We start from the raw sequence: 22,014 nt of genomic DNA, 5'->3' as shown, positions 1-22,014 counted from the left end.
CCACACTGAACCCCATCCCCTCCATCAGAGAGGAGCAGACAAATATTTACCCATCCAGCTGAAGAGAATGATTTCACTCAAGAGCTAAAAGCGCTGCCTTGCCTGGGATGTTTGTTCTCAAACAAATCCCCTCTCTTCAGCCTCTTCCTCTCTTCAGAGCAGAACCAGTTGCCCTGAGCTGCTCTAACATGCACATAAACAAGCAGGGATTTCATTGCAGTGAGTGAGAAGAGCCTGGTTTTGCAATCTGAGCATTTCTCCTGCTGCCAGGGCACACTTTTCATCTCACTTCATGCACGTTTTCAGGCTGCTGTTTGTGACACCATAGGGGTGGTTTTTTTAGGGGGATAAGGGAAAGCCTGTTGGCAGATTTGCTGAGGAAACAAGGTGTGACACAAGCTCAGAGCTCGAGGGGGTGGTTCTTGGACATGGAACAGCTCCAGAAGAATTTCTTTTAGCTGAAAGGGCAAATATTTCAAAGTGGATTTTGAGATAATCATAAAAAACATCCTTTCCTCTCCAAAACTGAAGTGATGATTTAGGTACCACTAAAGGAACATGATATGGAGCTCATTTGTAACTCATCATTTGCTTGGTTGCATTAATTAAGGCTGAGAACAGCCTTGGGCATCACTAAAATAACCCCAACTGCCTGGGTTAGCAAATTATTCTTGCCACAGATTAAAAATACAATAACTAACATCATGTTTGCCTCCTTAGAGCTCTTTGAGCACAACACAGGTGTTGCTGAGACTTCAGAAGTCCCACAGGGATGGGGATTACCAGAAGTCCCTTTTCTCCCTGGGGCAGGGCACATTCCTGAGATGTGTCTTTGCTCCAGGGTCACTCCCTGGCCTTGTCTTGGGGAAAGCTTTTTCCACAAACTGGAGGAGAGATCACTTTGTATCCACAGACTGTCCCTTCCACAGGCAGCAGTTCCACCTGGACAATCTTTCCCATCTGCAGAATCCCCTGCAGCCCTGAAATCCTGCATGAAATGAGATGAAAAAGCTCTCAGACTTTTCACTCCCTACCTCTGGGTACCTAAATCTTCACGACAAGCAGCAAGTCCCGTGTCCCAGGCTGGGGGAGGGATCAGGGCACCCTCCTGGTGCAGGAGCAGGCTCCTCAGGGGATGCTGAGCTCACAGCTGGTGCAGACACCAAAAACCAGGCAGGATTTAGCACTGGAAGCAGCAGTGCAGAGCTCAGCCCCACAGCAGCAACCTTGACAGGATCCAACAGCAGCTTTCAGCATTAAAGGTCTCCATTTAATAGAGAAGCTGCAATTTTCTTTCCCATTTTGCCAATATTTCCAAGGAAGAGCCCAGGCTGGGGAGTGCTGGGCATCCCACTGGGGTGCTGAGTGAGGGGAGGTGACAGGCTGGGGACAGACAGAAGGCACCAGGAGCAAAGCCCAGCTAGAAAATGTTGGGAAGCATCAAATGAGATTGCAGCAAACAGAACAGGAGCACCAGGATACACCAGTCACTACCAACAACCCTCACACATGTGTCCCCTGCACAAAAAATGAGGGAACAATGCCCCAAGTCCTCAGGATTAACCTAAAACCAGACACTAAGATGATTATGTAGGAACCAAATTTAATCATGCCCTTTCTTTAAGTACTATAAAATAAGATTCCAATCCCACTGGCTTCCCAGGGGCATGTTCAGGCCCCATAAGGCTCAAGGGAAAATAATGACATGTATTTTGACAGATGGATGTCACTGGTCTTTACTCTCTGAATGGAAGAGTGAAATTCCTGATTATCCACACAGCCTGTACAGTCAACAGCCACAAAAATGACTGTATTTGCCTTTTTGTGTTTACCTTTTTAAGTGTAATCTCTTACCAGTTGTCAAACTATTGAGATGAAGCTTCTAACCCCAAGTTTAGAAACAATCTATGGATAAAATAGCAGCATCAGTACATGCATAAAAATAAGTCTTAAAACAAAATTAAAAATTAAAGCCTTTAAAAAAGAATTAAAAATCAAGTTGTGAACTTGTGCTCTGTATCTTTCTAAAACCCTCCACCAACATTCCATCCTAGGAACTTCTCCCAGTTTGGGTCATTTTCAGGAAATTTAAAAGCATCAGGTACATAAAAGATTAAGTGAAGAGATAGAAATGAAATAAAGCCCAAACCTGCCACTCTTTTCAGCGGCAGACCACGGTCCATGGGTGCAGGAGTGGGAGCATTGCCAGCTCTTTGGCAGAGCAGCCCTGGCAGCTGTCCCTGGAGCACAAAGCTGTTCTGTGTGCCAGCATATCCCCATGCTCAGGGCTCTGTGCCACCCAGGGCTCACCCACACCCAGGGAATCTCCTGGGACTCCTCTGCCTGACTAAAGCCACGGCTGGGGCAGGACTGACACTGTGCAAAACTCAGGGATCATCCCTCCCTGTGTCTGTCTTTCTCTTTCTTCCCTTTTTGTATTTACCTTTTTAAGTGTTATCTCTTACCAGTTGTCAAACTATTGAGATGAAGCTTCTAACCCCAAGTTTAGAAGCAATCTATGGATAAGGGAAAAAGGAAAAGGGAAGAAAGAGAAAGAAAGACACAGGGAGGGATGATGTTCACTCCAACAGTCCCATCTCGTCCTCATTTCACTGATACCCAAAGACATTTTGCCTTCATTTCCACACCAGCAGCAGCACTCCTGATGTACACAAAATAAAATAAAATAAAATAAAATAAAATAAAATAAAATAAAACAGCTGCCCTCCCGTACAATACCAGTTTTTTTCCCCTGATGCTTGATGTAGATAATGCAACAACACAAGTACAAAGTCTCTGTGGGGGGAAAGGCCCCTTGCGAGGAGCCCAGCCCGGGCGCTCGGGTGAAGCACAAGGCACGCACGGAGGAGCCGCGGGCACCTTGGCCGGGGCTGCCGCCGCTGCCCGGCTCCTCCTGCCGGGCTCGCAGGGCTCCCTCGGCTCCTGCTGGGCTCGGGCTGCTCCTGCCGGGCTCTCTCCGCTCTGCTGGGCCGCTCCTGCCGTGCCGGGCAAGCCCCGGGCTGGGCCGTGAGAGCGGTGAGGGCGCTGAGGGTGATGGCGGCCCCGGCAGCAGCCGCGCCCTCAGGCCGCGGGCTCGTCCTCGCTCACGTCGGGCAGCTCCGGGTCCCGGGCGGCTTCTCTGCTGCCCTGCGTTCTGCACGGTGTGGGGAGAGAGAGACATGGTGGGCACACAGCAGGGCAGGGGTGGTTTTTATATCAACAGGGAGCAGCAATGAACCAGCAATGAACCCCTCAGCAATATCCCAGTACAATATCCCTGCAGGGATGGACACCTTGGCCTGGACACCTGCTTGGCCTCTGCTCCCAAAAACTGAGGTACCCCCACCGAGATAGCAACCACCTAAAGGTGGACACCTAAATAGCAGGACACCTAAATCTTTCCGTGAAAAAGAATTTATTACTCCATTATAAGAAGAAACAAACTTCTTTCCATCTCACTCAGCCCTGGAGATGCCTCAGGATTCAGAGGAAGAAGCTGACACTGACCAGACAGAATCCTGTGTTTGAATGGAATTTATGCATCATGTATGAGGTGTATGAATATGCAACAGGCTGTTGCTTTTAAGGGTTAATCCTCTGTTAATGGGTGTTCTTTTTCAGGCTTATTTTGCCCAGAAAAAGGTACCCAGACTGTCCCTAACTCTTTGTTTTTATTGTCTCATATTGTCTAATCCTAATAATCCAAATTTTTATTACTCTAATTATATTAATATTTTTATAACCATTTTATTACTATTAAACTTTTAAAATCTTAAAAACAAGTGATTGGCATTTTCTTCTTTTTGGAGATAAAGACATTGTGGACACACAGCAGGGCAGGGGTGGTTTTTATATCAATAGGGAGCAGCAATGAACCAGCAATGAACCCCTCAGCAATATCCCAGCACAATATCCCTGCAGGGATGGGCAGCTCGGCCTGGACACCTGCTTGGCCTCTGCTCCCAAAAACTTGCACTGCACATACACCACAATAATTTCAACCTTTTGCTCCTGCTCCTAACTTTTGATGTTTTCTCATGCAGAAGGGTTGAGCTGTGCTGCACTCCAGGGCACCCTCAAGGAGCAGCACCTCCACCCTGCCCAGCCACCCCCAGACAGCATGAGACTGTCACTGTCACTGGATGGAGGAAAGGGGACACCTCCAGGTGCCACCCACAGCAGAAACTGACTGCAGGCAAGTGACTTCACCTAGAACACCCATTTCTCCACCATAAACAAATCCACAACACAAAGGAGGGGATCATCTCCAAGCATTGTGTCTCCCAGGTGTGTCCAGCCTTGCTCACAGCAGTCTGGCTGTACCACAGAATCATGGAATGGTTTGGGTTGGAAGGAGAAGATCCCCTTGTTCCACCCCCTGCCATGGCAGGGACACCTTCCACTGTCCCAGGGTGCTCTAAGCCCTGTCCAACCTGGCCTTGGGCACTGCCAGGGATCCAGGGGCAGCCACAGCTGCTCTGGGCATTCTGCAGAACCTCCACAGCCAGCTTGGCAGGGGAGTGTCAGTGCCTGGAGCACACAGTGTTTGGGGGCTCTGGGGGTATTTCCTGCCTAGGAACAACACAAAGTACACACAGGGCTAACCCAAGTTTTGAAGAAACCAGAAATGATCCAAAATCTTGTTCCCTTCTCCCTCCACTTCAGCAAAAACCTGACCTTGAACTGATGGACCATTTCCCTGCAGGAAAGGCTGAGGAACAGCCCTGTCTTTAGTGCCTGTCATCCCCCTCTTCAAATGATTGATCACCTCATTTAGCAGCAGAGGCTCTGTGCTGTGGCAGCTCAGCACAGCCCAGCTCCCTGTCTGGCACATCCTGCTGATCCTGCTCCTGTCAGGGCTGTCTTCAGGGCTGTCCCAGCACTCTGAGCAGCCTCTGCCTCTCCAAACACCTCCATGGCAGGCTGAGAGGACCTTCAGGGTGGCAAACAGCAGCCAAAAAGCAGCAGAGATGCAGCACCAGAGCTCCATGTCTGCACAGGAGCCAGGCTCCTGCTGGGAGGCCTGAGGCTGGATGGGAATCTCCAGTAACTCACTCCTGGTGAGAAATAAGCCTCTATTTCTTGTACATTTTGTGAGCCACAGGGGAGCAGAGCCTGGTTTGTGCAGTACCCAGGAGAGTGCAGGCTGTGGGGGATCACAGCCACTGGGGATTCACACAAGTTTCGTGTCCCACAAGGAGGGAGCCTCCCCACACTGCCCTCTCAAACACAGGAGCAGGGCACAGGGAGGGTGTGGGACACCTACACAGCACAAACACACCCCTGGCAAGTGCTTAATTTCTCCAAGAGTCCCCATTCAGTGCAGGCTGCTCAAGTCCCTTCCTCCCTATGGAAATGCAGCAGCAGGAGGCAGTGGCACCACGTCAGTCTCCATCTGCCTCTGCCTGCCTTCTCCTGGCTATTTTTGGGGAATCTCTGCAAGTCCTTCCTCATTCAGAGCAGGTGACATCCTGGCTCTGGCCCATCCATGTGTCTCAGAGCCATAAACCAGGCCAGACAGAGTCTCCCGAGTGCTGGAGCTGCTCCCAAAGGTATTCAGAGATGTGTGGTTGTTTCCCAGTCTCTCAGCCCAGATCTTCCAGCCTGGCTGGAGGCTGTGTCCTGCCTGACCACTGGATCCTAGGACTTCCACTGAGGTGTCTGTAAGCAGCTCATCATGGTTTGCATTAATATTATTTTGTTATTTAACAGAATTAACTGGATCAACACTTCCTAGAAGGGTCTGTGAAGTGGTTGGACCAGTGACCATGTTTTGATGAAGTCTTGGCTGAAGTGGTCACTTGGAGCAACCAATTTTGGTCTGCCAGAGCTCTCCCAGTGCTGCAGCAGAGGCAGAAGCACAAGGGGGTGGTGCAGCATCTGGAGCAGAGATGACTCCAGACTTTTCTTTTGCACAACCACTAAATATTAAACTCAAATTCCAAAGCTCAGCCTTTCCCAAATTCTGTAGCTATTCCCTCTGCAAACATGGGGCTGGGCGCCACTTCCTGCTAAAACCCAACTGGATTTTTTCACCCCTCCCTCCCTAAAAACAGCTCAAAGAATCACAAATAGAAATAATATTAAAAAGCACAGATAAACATTAGTGTGACACACACAGAATGACTGCAATAAAACTGCTCCTACAGGAAGGAAGGATGGAGCCAAATGCTGTCACTACCACACAAACCACACAGGGTGAGGAGGGGACACAGGTTTCTACAGCACCCAGGGGAAACACAGACATGGAATTACCTTAAAGATGGATGCAAATATACAGATGTGTTTAAGAGGAATCTGTCCCTGAGAGCAAAACAATGAGACAAAGGAAGAAAGTGATCATGAAGACAATGGCAGCAGGTGAAGGAGCTTGTATTTCTGTGCCTGCCCAGCCTAGAGTGCAGAGTGGAATGGGGATGGAACATCAGGCACATTTACCTAAGGACAGCTGAGGACAGGCACTGGGAGCACTGGTACAAACCCAAGCTCCAAATAGCTCCCAGCACATGTCCAGCTGATGTCCAGCTGCTGTCCAGCTGTGCTGCCCTGGCATCTCTGGGCTTTTGTGTCCCTTGTGCAATGGGGCAGAGGCCCAGGAGCACTGGGCCCCCAGAGGAATATCTTGTGCCACAGCCCTGTGAGGACACCTGCATGTGGGGCATCATTTCCCACAAAACATGCAGTTCTCTCTTTGGGAGGAGCTGTTTCTGCTCAGAGACTGGGCCAGCCATTTTTTAAGCCTCCTTTTTCCCTTGTGCCTAACCCACATGGACAATATGGCCCTAAGGGCTGTGACCTTTTGGGTCTCTTTTTGGGAAGATTTGGAAACAGGGTAAGCTTTTAAAATACCAACTGATCCCCCACAGAGGAGCTGACAACCACATTTCGTCAACAGTGTTAGCAGCCATAATGGGAAAGTAAATTGGGTCTGTCAAAACACAGCAATTAATTTGATAGGTAGTACTTGCAATAAATGAGAGCAATAAAATGTGGTGAAACCAGGGCTGACTCAGTCAGGAGAAATGTGGAACAGAGAGAAGAAATGCAGCAAACACTGCTAGCAGAAATCCAGAACTTAGCTGTGAATGCTGAACTGGGCTTAAAAAATACCCTGGAGGTGCAAAAATTAGAAAAGATCAGTTGGTTCTGCAGCCACCATTAATGATGGGCTTGAACCTGGCCATAGGATCTGTAAACTCCATGAATCACTGCCTCTCCTGGGAGCTCCGGCAGGAAAGGAAAGGCAGGATGCAGTGACACCTGGGCACTGCCCAGCTGACAGGGAGGTGACAGCTGGCAGCTCTCACACCATTCTGGGTGTGCAGAACAGCAACTGCTAAATGGGGCATCATCCTTTTAGTTCCCCTCCACCTGCTGAGCGTGTCTGCACTGAACATCTGCCTTTTAAACTGCTCAGTGCTGATAAACAGAGCAATAAATAACAGCCAGGAGAGGATTCACTTCTTCCAGGTCTAAAAAACGTTCTGTCCTCCCAGTATTGGCTCCAGAACTGTTTCACATCAGTGGTGTCTTAATGGTGTCCTCTAAAAGCATCAAGGGTGCCACAGCAATGCCCTGCTGCTACCACAGACATCAGCCCAGAGCATTTCCAGGGACAGAGCCCAGCATGCTGTGCAGGTAATGCAGGGAGAAATTACAAAAAGATGCAGCCACATGATTTAGTTTCCTTCTCTCCAAATCCCAAGGAGTGAGCTTGAAGGACAGCTCCATTTTAAGAGTCATCAATTAGGCATGAAATAGCAGAAAGCTCTGGTAGCAGAGCTCAGCTCAGTGCCAGAGGATTTCCTACAGAGTATATCCCCAGAAATGGCACAGATGTGAGATGTTTGAGGCACCACTGAGTGGGGCTCTGGCAATTTCACATGCAGCCTAATTAAATAGATTGAATGTGAAACTGGAGTATTCTAATTGCTTTCCTTTTTTCTTCCCTAGAAACACAACAAGTTATTTCCTACCTACAACCAGAAGGAGATGCAATATTACAAAATCTGATTTCTGTCCCTCTAAAGGCCCTGCCACTGGGACAAGGGGCTCTGTGCAGGAGAGCTTGGCAGTGTGTGGCTCATTTTTCTCTCAGCTCCTCCAGGGCAGCCACATGTCCAGAGCACAGTGATGGCTGCAGGCACTGCTTTCCTGGCAGGTCCCAATTTTGGGGTCCCCTGCCCAGCTACAAGCATGATGGACATGCAGAAATCCTGAAGAACCTTCCCACAGCAATATTTTCTGCTCCTGCAAGATCCTAAAGCTTTACAGAAATCCAGGCTCACTTGAAACTTATTTTAACACAGCTGTAATCATAACATTGGCACTTTATATTTGTAGCAAGGGTGGTTTTTCCAGGGAACAAGCAATATGAATTAACAAGTGGATGAGCTTGGTGTCTACTCTGTTTGCCCCTGAGGAAATAACACTGTCATCAAGAGATAACTCACTGAACAATGAATATTTCCCATTTAGCTGTGGCTCACTTGAGATTAATGTCATTGGAGCCAACACATTTATTTAAATTTGAAGTTATTTTCATTAGATCCAGTCAGTAAAACGTTTTCCAAAGTTTGAAATAATAATAATCCATATGCCTTAAAAGGAGCATCCCTGCTGTGGTGTTTAATATACAACCCCATTTGTTGAAGAGGCTTGGCAAGTATCTTTCTTTTAAACAACAGTTTTGAGATGGGTTCTCAAAGCTCCAGTTGTGCATGAAATAATTTAGGATTAATCAATTGTTACTGCCAAAAATTGGCACTGATGGCATGAGACTGAGAAATGAAGCTCAGGGATTGGTGCAGTGGAGAATTGGCACATTTATATTGATTTTGGATATTTTTAAGTGCTCACAGCTGGGCAGAGGCCAGCCCAGCACGGCTGCAGCTCCATCCCTGGTTTGGTTTTGTAAACTGAGGGCACCAGACACAGCAGCACAACAGTGGAAATGACACAATGCTTTAAAAAATAAACCTTTCAGTCTGTACAAGGAGCCTGAAAACACACAGGACCAGAATGAGCTGAGACAGGGAAAGGTGCTGGGTTTCAATGAACTGAAACAAATCTGACTGGCAACTTTAAAAAGGAGACAAAAGTGGAGGCTTACAGCTCACCTTGAAAGCCTAAGAATATTTTATAAAGGACAAGACATTGATAATGTGTCTGCTCAGAAGTTTCACAGCTACCTGAGATCAAATGAACTTTGTTTTTCCTGAGCAGATTCTAAAACACCCAGCTCCAGGCAGGAACCAGCATCAAGGGCCAAGGAGTTTTCCCTCCACCTGGGTGAGTTTTCAAGCACCTCAAGGCAGAAGGGAACAGGTCCCATTTGGAAACAGGCTCAGGGCTACCACCATGAAATATCAGTTCAGGCAGGGTTTGAAAAGAAATTCTGCCTTGCTCCAAGTCACCTGTCTGGGACAGTGGGAAGAATAAAATACGTTTTTCTTCAAATTTAGTAAATGTTTCCCCATTTCAGAGCAATGCAGTGCAGTGACCAGCAACGATGGTGAAGATATGGGTAGGGACATGTGTCCAATTAGCAATGACTAATTTGGAATGCATTGAGTGAAGAGGAACAAATCAGGGCAGATCCCTTGTGCTAAGAGCTGTGACTGCCATGCTCCAGATGTGTCCCACAGCAGCACTCATGAGCAGGGTGTTTAAATGCCAAACTAGTGTCTGGCCATGGACACCATGACAAAGTCTTCATTAAGTCTCCAACACTCAGCTGGGGACATAGAAAATGATCATCCTTAATTGAGCTGAGCCCTGAAATCCCCACACACCTGTGAGAGACTTCTCTAACTGTGTTATCAATGGTGCAGTGAGGCTCAGCACACCCCCAGGGGAGTCTGCTGGGAATGGGACTGGGATTCTGGGTGGAAAAGAATCATTTTGGGACAAAACAGCCCTGTTGTCTGCCACAGCCTTATAGATCCTGTGAGGTGAAAGCTTTATTTATATAAAAATAATTGTCCCAGATCAGGTCCAGCTGTTATTTACTGGACTGACGGCCCAGAATCCTGGCTCTAAAAGGAATCAGTGACAAAAATGAGGGAGAAATAGTAAGAACCAAGTAAAGGACAGAGGAATTCTCTCCCTGTACACACCATCATGGTTAAAAACTGCTGCTGAATCTATTAGTCAGCAAGATCTGTATTTGCTTTTTAATCCCAATATAGTAAGTTATACCATCCAAGGTATCCCGTTGCAGTGTGTTCCACTATTTCATTAACTGACAGAAAACGGTGTGAAAAAACACTGTATGTGTTCTTAAGTGAAAAAGCAATTCCAAAGTGTTCTCTTTTGTCTGACAATGATATGTCTGTCCAGACCTGGGCCCCAGACCCTAGGCCAAATCCCATAATCTCATTTTGATTTAAAAAAACCTACATTTGGTACCATTTCTGTTGTCCATAGAAAGGAGAGAAGAATTACACCCTCCAATATATATCCAAACTAGACTCTAATTAAACTTATTTCACTTCACCAGTCTCTAATGGATCTTTGATCACAGCATTATAAATTAACAGGTGAAAAAACAGACTCGAGTTTAGCCCCTTATATGTGTTTGGGCCAAGCCTGTCTTACAGAGAGACCTGAATCTTTTATAGATAATCTGAATCTGAATTTATAGATAAACCTGAATCTTTTATAGATAGAGTTTTTAGGCTGAAGTCTAAAAACGGATTTTATATATATATATATATATATATATATATATATGTAAAATATATTTTATTTATATATATATATAATATATATACATAAAAATTTAGTCTGAGAGGACTTGGGGTAGATTTTATCTCCAGTGTTTGATGTAGAAGGGAATTTTGTCTTTAAATGCTAAAGGAATATTTGCAAAGTCCTTTTTCCACCCTCCCTCCCTCCCCCCGCACAGGCCCTGGCCGTGCTGCAGAGCAGGCATGGCTGTGGTACCTACATCAGCAGGTTCCCTGGAGCAGACATGGATCTCTCCTCCCTCCTTGTCTGGACCTCAAAGGGGTTCCCAAAGGAGCGTTTCCTCAGCATGGCCTTCACCAGGATCTTTGAGGAACAGAACAGAGCAGTGAGAACAGCAGGGCTGGCTCCTGGAAGCCAGTTCAAAGGAGGAACAACAGCTTCTTTAATAATTCAGCTGACATTTTACAGCAAAGAGCACATAGCAAAGCTGCTTGAGAGAGCCAGGCTGCTGCAGCAGTCAGGCACAAGTTCACACCGGGTCGAATGGCTGAGATTTCATGCCAGGAACACACATGTCCTGTCACAGACATATTTCATGAAAAATCTAAAAATCTTTTCCTTAGGATCTTTTCTCCTGAGAAGCTGAGAGGCCTCAGAAATAAAATGTAAACAATGCTTATCTGCTGCTGTGGAATGCAACAGGTGCATCTTTGATTAGTCTCATGTGGTTGTTTTGAATCAATAGCTAATCACAGTCAGCTGTCTCAAACTTTCTAGTCAGTTACAAGATTTTATTATCATTTCCATTCTATTCCTTTCTTTGCTAACCTTCTGATTAAATCTTTTCTCCTATTCTCTTAGTTTTAGTATATAATTAGTATATAGTATATAGTATTTAGTATTTAGTATATTAGTATATAGTATATATTATATATAGTATTTAGCATATATTTAGTATATAACTCTCTTATAGTAATATAATATAATATAATATAATATAATATAATATAATATAATGTAATGTAATGTAATGTAATATAATAAATATAATATAATGTAATATAATATAATATAATTTAATATAAGATAATATAATTTTACATGATATATAAAATATAAAATAATAAATCAGCCTTCTGAAACATGGAGTCAAGATTCTCCTCTCTCCCCTCCTCCTGGGACCCCTGTGAACACCACCCCAATGTCCCTCTCCAGACCTCCCCCAGCAGCTGAAGGCTGCAGCCCAGCCCTGCTCAGGTGTGTCTCACGCCTACCACAGCTGGCAGGCTGGGGATGGTCTTCACGGAGTTCTTGACCTCCTCCTCGGTGACCTCCACCACGGAGCAGTGCTCCTCCTCCAGCGGCAGCGGCTCGGCGCCGCCCCGGCTCAGCCAGGGGTGCACCTGCAGGGACACACAGCTCTGGGCTAAAACACAAACGGGGCACAGGGCTCCCTGCTGCCAGCACTGCTCCCTCTCCCGCTGCCTGAGGGGGATTTGAACCAGCTCCCTTGGAAGTGGCTGCAGTCCGGCTCAGTGCTGTAACACTGCTGCCACCCACCAGCATCATGGCATCCCCTGAATCAAGTTTGAAACACTTTGGTAACCTGAGTTATCTGGAGCATTTTTATTCTTTGTCTTGCATGCAGCAGAGCAAAGCCTCCTTTCATTGCTGCCTCTCATGGGAGGGTTTCTTAGCTGGGAGCAGGAGGAAAGCCCTGTCTGAGGGCATGGGCTGAGCACAGAGCCCAGCCTGACACGTCCTCTGTCAGCATCCAAGTCCCCAGGGACACAGCAAGGGACAAGGGCAGCACTCAGCTCTGCTCTTCTACCCACAGGGTCCCACACTGTGCCTGCAAGAGCTGTCAAGTGAAACCCATAAATACAGCTCCAAACCTGCTGTCAAGTGAAATCCCATAAATACGCCTCCAAACCTGCCTTTGGCCTCCTGGCATGGAGGGAAGGGATGTCACATTTTTTTCCTGAAGCTCACCCTTTCTAGCAATACTGCTGTTGGCCTGGGACAAAGCAAAGCAGGGCTTCCCCTGTACAGCATGCTGATGGATCTCTATGGAAATTTTGAGATCTTCCAGCACATCTAAAGCCTTGGTGAGGGGTGACAGGAGGACAGCAAGCCCACACAAACCCAGAGTGAAACCACAACCTGTGAAGCATTGTGCTCTGCCAGGCCTGTTCATTCTTTCTATTATTCAACATCTCCCAAATAATGGTGAGAGAAATAAATGTGCTCCCTTGAGACCACTGGGCACACAAGGACCAGAGGAGGAACACACATCCAGTCCCTGGAATGCACATCCAGCACTGCCAGCCCAGGCTAGCAACTCCCCTGACAATGCTGATTCTCCCAGGGATTCACTGAGATCAGCCAGCTTTTGAGTAATTTTCATTTAAATAAGCAAACAAGAAAGCTTTTGTCAATATTCCCCAAGCAAGAAGCAGTGATGGAGCTGTGGCTGCAAAACGAGTGCTCTCCTTCTCCAAGGGAGGGTGCTAGAGACAGCTCCCAAAACAAACACTGGGACAGCTCTGCCTCATTTGAAGGTACCAAAGGACATAAAATCAGCTCTAATATCAAGGCCCACCTTACCTTTATTTCAGGGACTGTTATCCTGGTTTCTGGATTTTTATCCAGCATGCACAGGATCAGCTCCTTGAGCTCGTCACTTATCTGTGCCCTGAGTGAAGAAAACAGAAAACAGCAGCACACAGTTAACCAGGGAGCTGTAAATGCAGCAATGCACACTTCTTACTGCAGTTACCTGGCAGAGAATCTGCTCTGCTCAGGAGGGATTTTCTCTGCAAAGCTGGCTTGGAAAAAAGGAAGGCACCACAGTCACTGCTGCAGGGCTTGGTTATCCTGTCTTGGTTATCCTGTCTTGGTTATCCTGCCCTGCCCCCTAACACAGCAGCACACGCCCAAAATGCAGCATGAGGGACAGGTGAAAGGGTCTAAGGACATTCTTGAAGACAGGGAATTTCTGAGGGGAGATTTGGAAGAACAAAGTGCTCATGAGAGCAGAAATGGAGATGAACTCTGTGAATCAAGAGGGGCACAGCTTAATTTGCTGAACCTGCATCATGAGCAATGGTATGCTGGATAAAACACCCCCATCTGACATTCGAGTTCCCAGCTAAGCTTCCAGGTTGTGTAATTTAAATTGCTTCCAGATCACAGATTGCAGGCAGCCTGTAACTCACTACCCTCTACCTGCAAAGCTCAGCCTTGGGCTAACAACAGGAGGGAATGAACAAATGCAAATAAGATAAATACATCTAAATTTTTAACACTATTTCCAAGATCTAAACGTGATGGCACCTGAACCCAGAAGCCACTCCCTTGACAGGGAGCCCTTGGTCCTACAGCCCAAAGGCTGCAATGACTCCTGTGGTTAATGATGCAGGAGATGCCTTTCAAATGCACCAGATCTGAATGATCAAAGTGCTGCTGCAGTAAAATGCCAGCATGTGACTGGATTGCATTAGGCAGTTGAAAGTCTGTGTCACAAATGACTCCTGAAGAATTGTGTTCCTTCATGGAGATGGAACTCAGCAGCACAAAATGTCACTCCCTAGGAAGGCTGGATTTGAGACTGAAAACAAGAGTGAGCACCAGGTGCTGTGCCCACCTGCTCTGCAGAGAAGGGAATAAACTATCACAAACCAAAATGCAAACCACATCACAGCAAGGGATATTTCAGTCTGATGAAAACAGAGCTGCTGTTTAATAATTCATGAATATTTTATTGGGACTTTGGCTATGAGATCAACCACAAGGAAATGCTGCTTGTTCAGAGGCAAGAAGGGGGTTCGGTTTGAAGTCTAGACACTTAGAGTTGCATCAAGGCTCTGCTGTACACAGACAACAGAGCCCAGACAAGGGGAAGAACAGGATGAGTCCTCAGAGACTCAGGTGACAATTTCACTTGGAATGGAAAGAACAGTGCTGCTCTTGAGATGAGCTCCAGAGGAACAGCCATGGGCAGTGACAGTGCATCTAGCAGCTCAGAATGAAGAGATCTAGCAGCTCAGAATGAACAGATTCCTTCCAGACACCACACTGATACAGGTGGGATGGCATTTAAAAGAAATACTCAAAATCAGTTCTGTGCCAAAGTGCCAACAGCTTTACTTAAAGTAAAATAAATGGAATATAAAATCAGTTAACATTTCTGGGCACCAGACTGATTTCTACACAACCCAGGATTAAAGTCAAGGGGAAAAGGATGCCCAGGTGTCAGGTGGGTTATGGCCAGGTAACAGATCACATCAGTCCCTGCTTTCCCTCTCTCCAGTCTGCAGCACAGGGTGAACTCTGTGCCCAGTGGCATTTTTCCTTGGAAAAGCCTGCACTGTCTGGGATTTCTCACAGGCTGTAAGAGCTCTCAGGAAGATGCCAAGCACAGAGCTCAGCATCCATTCAGGAGGATTGCCAGCACCCAGATCACATTACAGGGTGCCTGCAGGTCAGGGAACATTGACCTGGGCTTCACCAGGAGAGACTTGGCAGAGCTGCTGGCTCTGCTGCCACATGTTTGAAGAGAAGCTTCAGCTTTGCTTTTTAGTCATGCCAGGATCCTCAGGGGATGAGCTAAGCCCATTGCCTCCTGTCCTGCCAAGGACTCAGTGACATGAATGAGAACTCCAGTGCCATAAATATTTATCCTGGTGTCTCTAAGGATGGTGACACTGGTACAGTCAGATCCATCTGTCCTAAAGGTTGTCAGGAAACAGGCAATGAGTTTTCCATGAGCTCTCTGCAAACAGGAATGTGTCTTTTGTAGCCATGGTGAAATAAATTGAAACCAAAATACTCCTCACTTATAGAGAGGTGCTAATTCTGTGGGAGGTCAGGGTGGATCCACTCCAGTGAATTCCATCTCTGTGGCTGCCTCTAACAAATAGATGTGGTTTGGACAGCTGTCAGCACCTAGTAACCCTCAGCTCCTCCAACAACCTAATCAGGGGTGCAGCTTTTTTTAGACTGGGAGAACAGGTCACTGAGGAATCCACATAAATCATGAAGCCCAATTATGGCTGAAGGAAATGCCTGAATGAAGGAACAGATCTCAGCACAAGCCAGTTAGCCCATTAAATGTTAATAACTTACTGCAGAGGCAGATGGGAACAGTCACTTGTGAGCTGACTGCTAACCCAAATACAAGGTGGCTGAGGGAGGGGTGGGAGTTTTGGCAGCCCTGATCAAGGGAGAAAACTGCCAGGGGAACATAAACAGGTTTGGGGGTTTTTGGCTGCAGTGCTGTCAAGACAAAGTCCTGTTCCAGCTGCAGGTGGGGACACAGCAGTGGAGCATGAGCAGCCTCTGTGCTCCTAAAGCCTCAGCTCAGCCACCTGGGCCTGCCAGAGTGCTCCTTACCCACCCTGGGGTCTGTGTGTGCCCTAAAGGGGGCTGAGCCCCAGAGTCCTGTGAGGCTCCAGCTGGGCAGAGGGGCTGAGCTGCCTGCAGGGGCTGTGGCTCCTGTCAGTGCAGGGTAATTAATGCAGCCCAGGGGTCTAAAACAGGGCACCCTGAGTGTCCATCCCTTTTTGTGGGATCAGAAGAAATCTGGGACTGCCAAGGTAGCTCTTTACTCTGATGTGAAAATTCACTGAGCATCTTATAGAAGAGTCCTTGCCATAGATGTTGGATACATGCACATACCCCAGGCAGCCTCACAACATCCCTCCCTGCCTCTCCAATACCATACGTGCCTCTCAATGGAGTTTTCATTTGTGCTTCTCCAAATCAAGTAATTTTATCTATAAATTCTTATTGGAATGAGCAATTAGGTCAAGAATTCTTTGTCTAACTAATGTGTGGATTTGGGAAGGAAAACAGAGAGTCCAGCTCTGGCTAATTCATCTGTCAGGAACCAGGGCAAACAAATTCCTCACCAGCAGAAGTCACCAAAGGTCTGAAGCTGGAGGAGATGCTGAGGAGTGGCCAGCACTTGAAGCTGCAGGAATGGTGACCATGGAGCACCAGGAATGGTGAGCATCACTGAGCACACAGGCAGTGTCACCCTCCTGCCACACTGCCCACAAGCACTTACAGCTCACTACTGCACCTGCACTGCTCAGTGCAATTAAATGATATAAAATCACTTCACATTTCTGGGCACTAGACTGATTTCTGCACAACACAGGATTAAAGTCATAGGGAAAAGGATGAGTGGCCTTGGGGTGTCCACTGAGTGGCCTTGGCTTGTCCTGCCCTGCTGAGGACACGCTGTGACCACCCCAGCCCTGCACTGTGCCCCACAGGGGTTTCCTTCCCTGACCAAAGCAGGGGGGAGCAGACCCTCAATAGATCACAAATAGATCACAAATTAATTAATTCCTGTTTTTTCCATAACTGCCAAGTTTTTTCCTCTCTCCAGTGCAGAAGACAAAGCCATGTGTTCCTGGGGTGTGCTGGAGGAGGGGGATTTGCTGAGCTGTGGTTGCACATCTCAGGCCAAGCATCCTTCCATCAGCCAGCTCCCCTGCTCCAAGGGAAGGCCACAGGAGGGGGATGTGTTTACTCAGACCAAGACCAAGGCTCATCACCACATTGCTTTTGAAAATGAAAACATTAAATCACTCTGCACAGGGAGAGAGAAAACCCCAATCAAACCATCCATCATCTCCAGGGTCAGCAGGTGGGGCAGAACTTCCAAGATCCTGGAACCCCTTCACTTCCAAAGAGCCATTTCCTTTAGTCCCTGTGTGCACAGCAAGGCTAGAGGAAGAGCAGAAGCACTTTGAACACCTCAACAGCAGCACAAAACCCACATGAAGGACCCAGGAGAACACAGAGCACCTCAGCCATGTCCATCCCCCTTGGTGACCACTGTGCCACACTGAGAATAATGCTGAAAACTGAACTTTATTTTACAGCAGCTGAGCAAAGTTTACTCACTCTTCTGGGAACTCCACAGGCTTGGTCTTGATCCTATTATGAAGACCCAGAATATATTCATCTATAAAAGGGCACTGTAAAACAAACAGAGGGATTTTCCAGTTGTCCAAGATGCTGGCATCACTCAGGCATTTGTCATTCATGTAACACCAAGTACAACCTCTGCACTGCCTGGATTTTACACAGAGATGGAAATAAATTAAATCTCCCCACACACAATAAATGAATTCATTCCTTATTAAAAAAAAATAAATTCAGAAGAACAGCAGAGGCATCTGGGGAATACATAACTGGACTGGAATCCCTCCTTCATCCAGCCTGCAAAGTGACCATGAAGTGCCTCTGTCACCTCTGGCCACTTCTGACCCAGAGCTGGGTGCCTGTGGTGGCATCTGCAGAGCTCAGGGGTTCAGAGGTGCTCACACCTCCTGTTCTGCTCATCCTGGGACAGCACAGGTGGGACATGGGGCTTCTGGCCACAGGGGAGGGAAAGGCCATGACAGGACAGCACTGAGGAGCTGCCTCTGCCAACCTGGACCCCCCATCACTCCCAACTCAGCTTTGGCAGCCAGAGCTTTCTGTAATCTGGTTCCCAAAGGGCTGCAGCAGTTTGGGATCAATCCTGTGCCTCTATCTGTCTCATTTCTAAATGCAGGAAATGTGGATAAACCCCTAAAAACTGCTGGTGCTGCTGATGCTGCTCTGGGTTTGCAGCTCTGCATTCAGGGCCCAGTACTGGGAATGATCCTTTCCACAGATCACAGCCTCAGCCCCTTCTGATCTGCAGGGGGGTTTGGAGCTTACAGAGGGTAGGTCTTTGTCTCCAATATTTGCCTTTATTTGGAAAGGAACGAGTCAAAAGGCAGGCAGAGCAGAGCAGGGCTCCAGCACTGAAAGGCAGCTTACCTTGCCATAAACAAAGCAGTACAGGGTGATTCCCATAGCCCACACATCCAGGGCCTGAAAGAGAGCATGAACAGAGGGTAAAGGAGAGGCAACACAGCTGATTTGAGCAAGCTGGATTTCCCCAGCAATTCAGAAAACACTCTTTGTATGGATTTAACATTTCTGTTATGTTGGGCTCATAAGGGCAGCTCTTGCACACCTGAGGAGTGAGGGCTGTGCTGGGCCAGGCACTGCTCCCTTGCCCTGCTGTGAGCACAAGCAGCCCCTTCTCACAGGAAATTGCACCATTCAGGGCTGAACTCAACAGTTTTCCAGACAAAAAAAATCCCTGTTACCCCTAAAATCACCTTTGGCTGTGTCTGTCACTTCCAGGAAATCAAGGTATGGCCTTGGTGCTCACAGCCCCCTGTGCTTCTTAATTTTGGGAGGGAATCAAAGGCTTCCTGCTTTCCCTTGGGGCAGGGAAAGGGCTCTGGCATGGCTCCTGCCTAGCAGGGATCCACAGCAAAGTGTCACAGAGCCACCAATGTGAGCTTTGGCTGGACTGGAGAGAATGAGAGCTTCAGTTTTACTGAATGTCAGCCCAAATTCGTACCACAGCCAGCAGGCAGATGTGGCAGAACCCCCTTTGTGCCATGCTGGGGTCCCAGGAGCCCCTGTTTGCACAGACCCACCTTTCCACTGAAGCTTTTGCCAGTCTGTGAGATGGCCTCAGGGGCCATGAAGGCTGGAGTCCCTGCTGTGCTGGAGAGCTGGGCATCATTCCCTTCAAACTGATTGCTGACACCAAAATCAGCAATTTTCACGTGGCCATCATCTCCTAAGAGCAAGTTGGAAGGCTTGATGTCCCTGTGGATGATCTTCTGGTAGTGCACTGAAAAACAGCCAAAAAAAGGAGCAGAATTGGCCATGGCAGCCAACACACCCAGGGAAACCTTTCCAGGAGGGGAAAATAAAGGTGGAAGCTCAGGCAGCACACTCCCAGCTGCTGTGGAGATGGAACACAATGGTTCCTGCAGCCATTCCTGTTTGGTGCCTCACTGGGACACAATTCTCAGAAATACGTCCGGAATTATGCAAAGAAAATCCACAAACTCAGGGACAGCTCAGCCAGAGGGAACAACCAATGCTGCTGGAGAAAGGAACCACTCAGATCCTGCAGGTTTGCTTGGCCTCACCACACCAGCTGATGGGCTGGGCCACCTGCTGGATCAGAGGTTTATGGGAGCCAAATGAAGAGGTTCACTTTGAGTTTATTTATTTTGAAACTGCAGTGCTGTGAAGCTCATCAAAAGGGGCAGAACCACCTGAAACAGGTGACAAACAGCAGAGGGCAGGTTCAGCCAACAGCTCAGAAATCAGTGGGCATTTCTAGCTCAAAAGGTGGAATAATGGAGCTAAAAGGTGGGACAATGGAGCTCCAAGCTTGGAGCAAGCACCAGCATCCCAAAGAGTCACTCTTTATTTAGTTAAACTTCTCAGTGGAGCCCACAAATAGAGAAACAACCTCACCTTGCTTTGCATCACCCCAAAACCCAGCCTGGCCCATCAGCCCAGCATTCCCACCAGTCCTGCAGCCAGACCTGGCCCTTCATTCCATGAATCTCCAGCTCTGTCCCACTCCATGAGGGCACCAGCTTGTACATCCAACATGAAACAAACCCTTACAGAGAGCATGGAGGCTGAGATGCCCTGAAAACAACACCCAAACCACCTCTCTTGTGCAATATTGCAGTTGACAGACATTTTCAGGTCACTGAGTGAAGCAGGGAGCTGCAGGGAGGTGGCTGATTTCTCAGGAACTCAGAGAACTTGAAAAATTAAAAAAAAACCCACCAACTTTCAGAACATGGAATGACCCCAAAACAGAACTGTAGAAAACCCAGGAGATTTTACTGAAGGAGGAGGAGGAAATCCTCTAATCCTGCCCTCCCCAGAGGACCAGGACCCCCTGGCCTCCCTCCTCCCCTGGCTCCAACCACTGTTTTCACATTTCCTTCTTGCCAACAGGGCATGTTTGTTTTTATACCTCCATGAGCACTTTTCATATCTCCTAGGAAATACATGTTGGGTGGAGGAAAATGCTGGTCTAACCCTTTCCTGCTTTACAAACCTGACCTGCACAGTGCCACAAAGGCAGCCTGCCCTGTGGAGCATCCCAGTTTGTGCTTTGGGACCAAGAATGAACAAACTTCATTTAACTTTCTGCTCTTTTCAAACCAACTTTCCAGCAGGCCATCCCTGGGGATGGGAGGTCACACTTGCAGGTATTTTCTGCAAAGCTCTCTTCTCAGTTTAAAGCATTTTTGGGGGATGCTGTCCTTGGCACATTAAAAAGCTGCTCTGGAGATCCAGCAGACAGAAACTTGCTGGAGAGCACCAGTACTTACATTTTCTTCCAGATGTGCACAACTGCATGGCCAGGCTGTGCTGGGAGGCAGTTAATGCTAACAGCCAGGATAAACACCCAAACCCTGCAACAACAGCAATTAGGAGGAAACATCTGCTCAGCAGCAGAGCTGGTGGCAAGCTGACATTTCATTATGGTAATAGAGGGAGAGCAAATAAGGGTGAGGGGGGAGTGAAGTTTTCCTTCAAGAGATGATGAGCTGCCCTTCAGGCAGGTGTCTGCTGTTATGCCTGGTACTACAGGGCTGAGAATCCCAAAGCCTCTAAAAAAAACCCAAAACAAATATGGACAATATGAGCACATCCCTGGAGCTTGCCAGAATGTGAAAATTTAAACGTGAAAATTAAGGCAAGCAAGTACTCCAGGATTTTTATTATTTATTCCTTAAAGGAAAGTAAAAAACCACAAAAAAATAAAACCACAAAGCATTTTCTCTCTCATATAACTGTGTATGTTGTAGAATACATTCCCTGCCTCTGCACCATCTAATGAAAGCTGAGGAACACTGTGGGCAGCTGCTGGTCCCCAGCAGGTCTGGACACTGCTGGCTGCTGGGCACAGAAACAAAGAACAGAGAAATCAGAAACAAACCCTCTGCACAAACCAAAGCCATCAAACCATGGCTCACATGGCCAATGAATGTTTGAGTTTGCAGGTGAGAACATCACAGTTCTGCCAGGCTGACCTTGGCTGCTCACAGGAGAGACTCAGCACAAGTTCCTGCAGGGCTGAGGAGCCCAGGAGTGAGCCTGGCCTCTGCAATGTCACATCCCAGGTGCTTTAAAACACCTGGCATCCATCTAAAGTAATACCAGACTGGGATGGGAAGGGGACAGATGCAGAGGGGAGGTGATTTGGAGCAGTGTCCCACCCACACACTGTGTGACAGCCACCAAAGTCTCCTGCCAGCTGGCTGCAAATCCCCTTTTCTATCCAGCCTTACATTTCCATACAGCCGTCCATGAAGGGGGAAGGACAGGAGACTGAGCAGCAGCTGGTGGAAATGAGCATCACACCCACAAAAACTGAAAGAGCAAGTGCTCACATCTGCCAATAAATGATTTGGTGTGGAGCTGCTAACCTGATGA

General features: G+C 47.5%; 1 protein-coding gene across 6 annotated transcripts in view; it reads right to left on the bottom strand.

Moving 5' to 3' along the window:
* Nucleotides 1-3,008: 3,008 nt before the first annotated feature.
* The window catches only part of CAMKK1 (calcium/calmodulin dependent protein kinase kinase 1), a 93,598-nt gene continuing 74,592 nt past the window's right edge, over nt 3,009-22,014 (bottom strand). For all 6 annotated transcript variants that reach the window (XM_054287065.1, XM_054287066.1, XM_054287068.1 and 3 more), the window contains exons 10-16: nt 19,191-19,390; nt 18,517-18,570; nt 17,611-17,684; nt 13,300-13,387; nt 11,967-12,095; nt 10,952-11,055; nt 3,009-3,154 (exon numbers count right to left, since the gene is read on the bottom strand). In XM_054287065.1, the coding sequence (XP_054143040.1) occupies nt 3,082-3,154; nt 10,952-11,055; nt 11,967-12,095; nt 13,300-13,387; nt 17,611-17,684; nt 18,517-18,570; nt 19,191-19,390 (722 nt within the window). In that variant the 3' untranslated portion in view covers nt 3,009-3,081. The remainder of the gene's footprint in view (nt 3,155-10,951; nt 11,056-11,966; nt 12,096-13,299; nt 13,388-17,610; nt 17,685-18,516; nt 18,571-19,190; nt 19,391-22,014) is intronic.

This window comes from Melozone crissalis, unplaced genomic scaffold (assembly GCF_028551555.1).
Source record: "Melozone crissalis strain CALT ecotype California unplaced genomic scaffold, PUWL_Pcris_2 ptg000057l_1, whole genome shotgun sequence".
NCBI lineage: Eukaryota > Metazoa > Chordata > Aves > Passeriformes > Passerellidae > Melozone > Melozone crissalis.
Note: the sequence above shows the minus strand (reverse complement) of the source record. Positions and strands in the feature narration are given on the sequence as shown.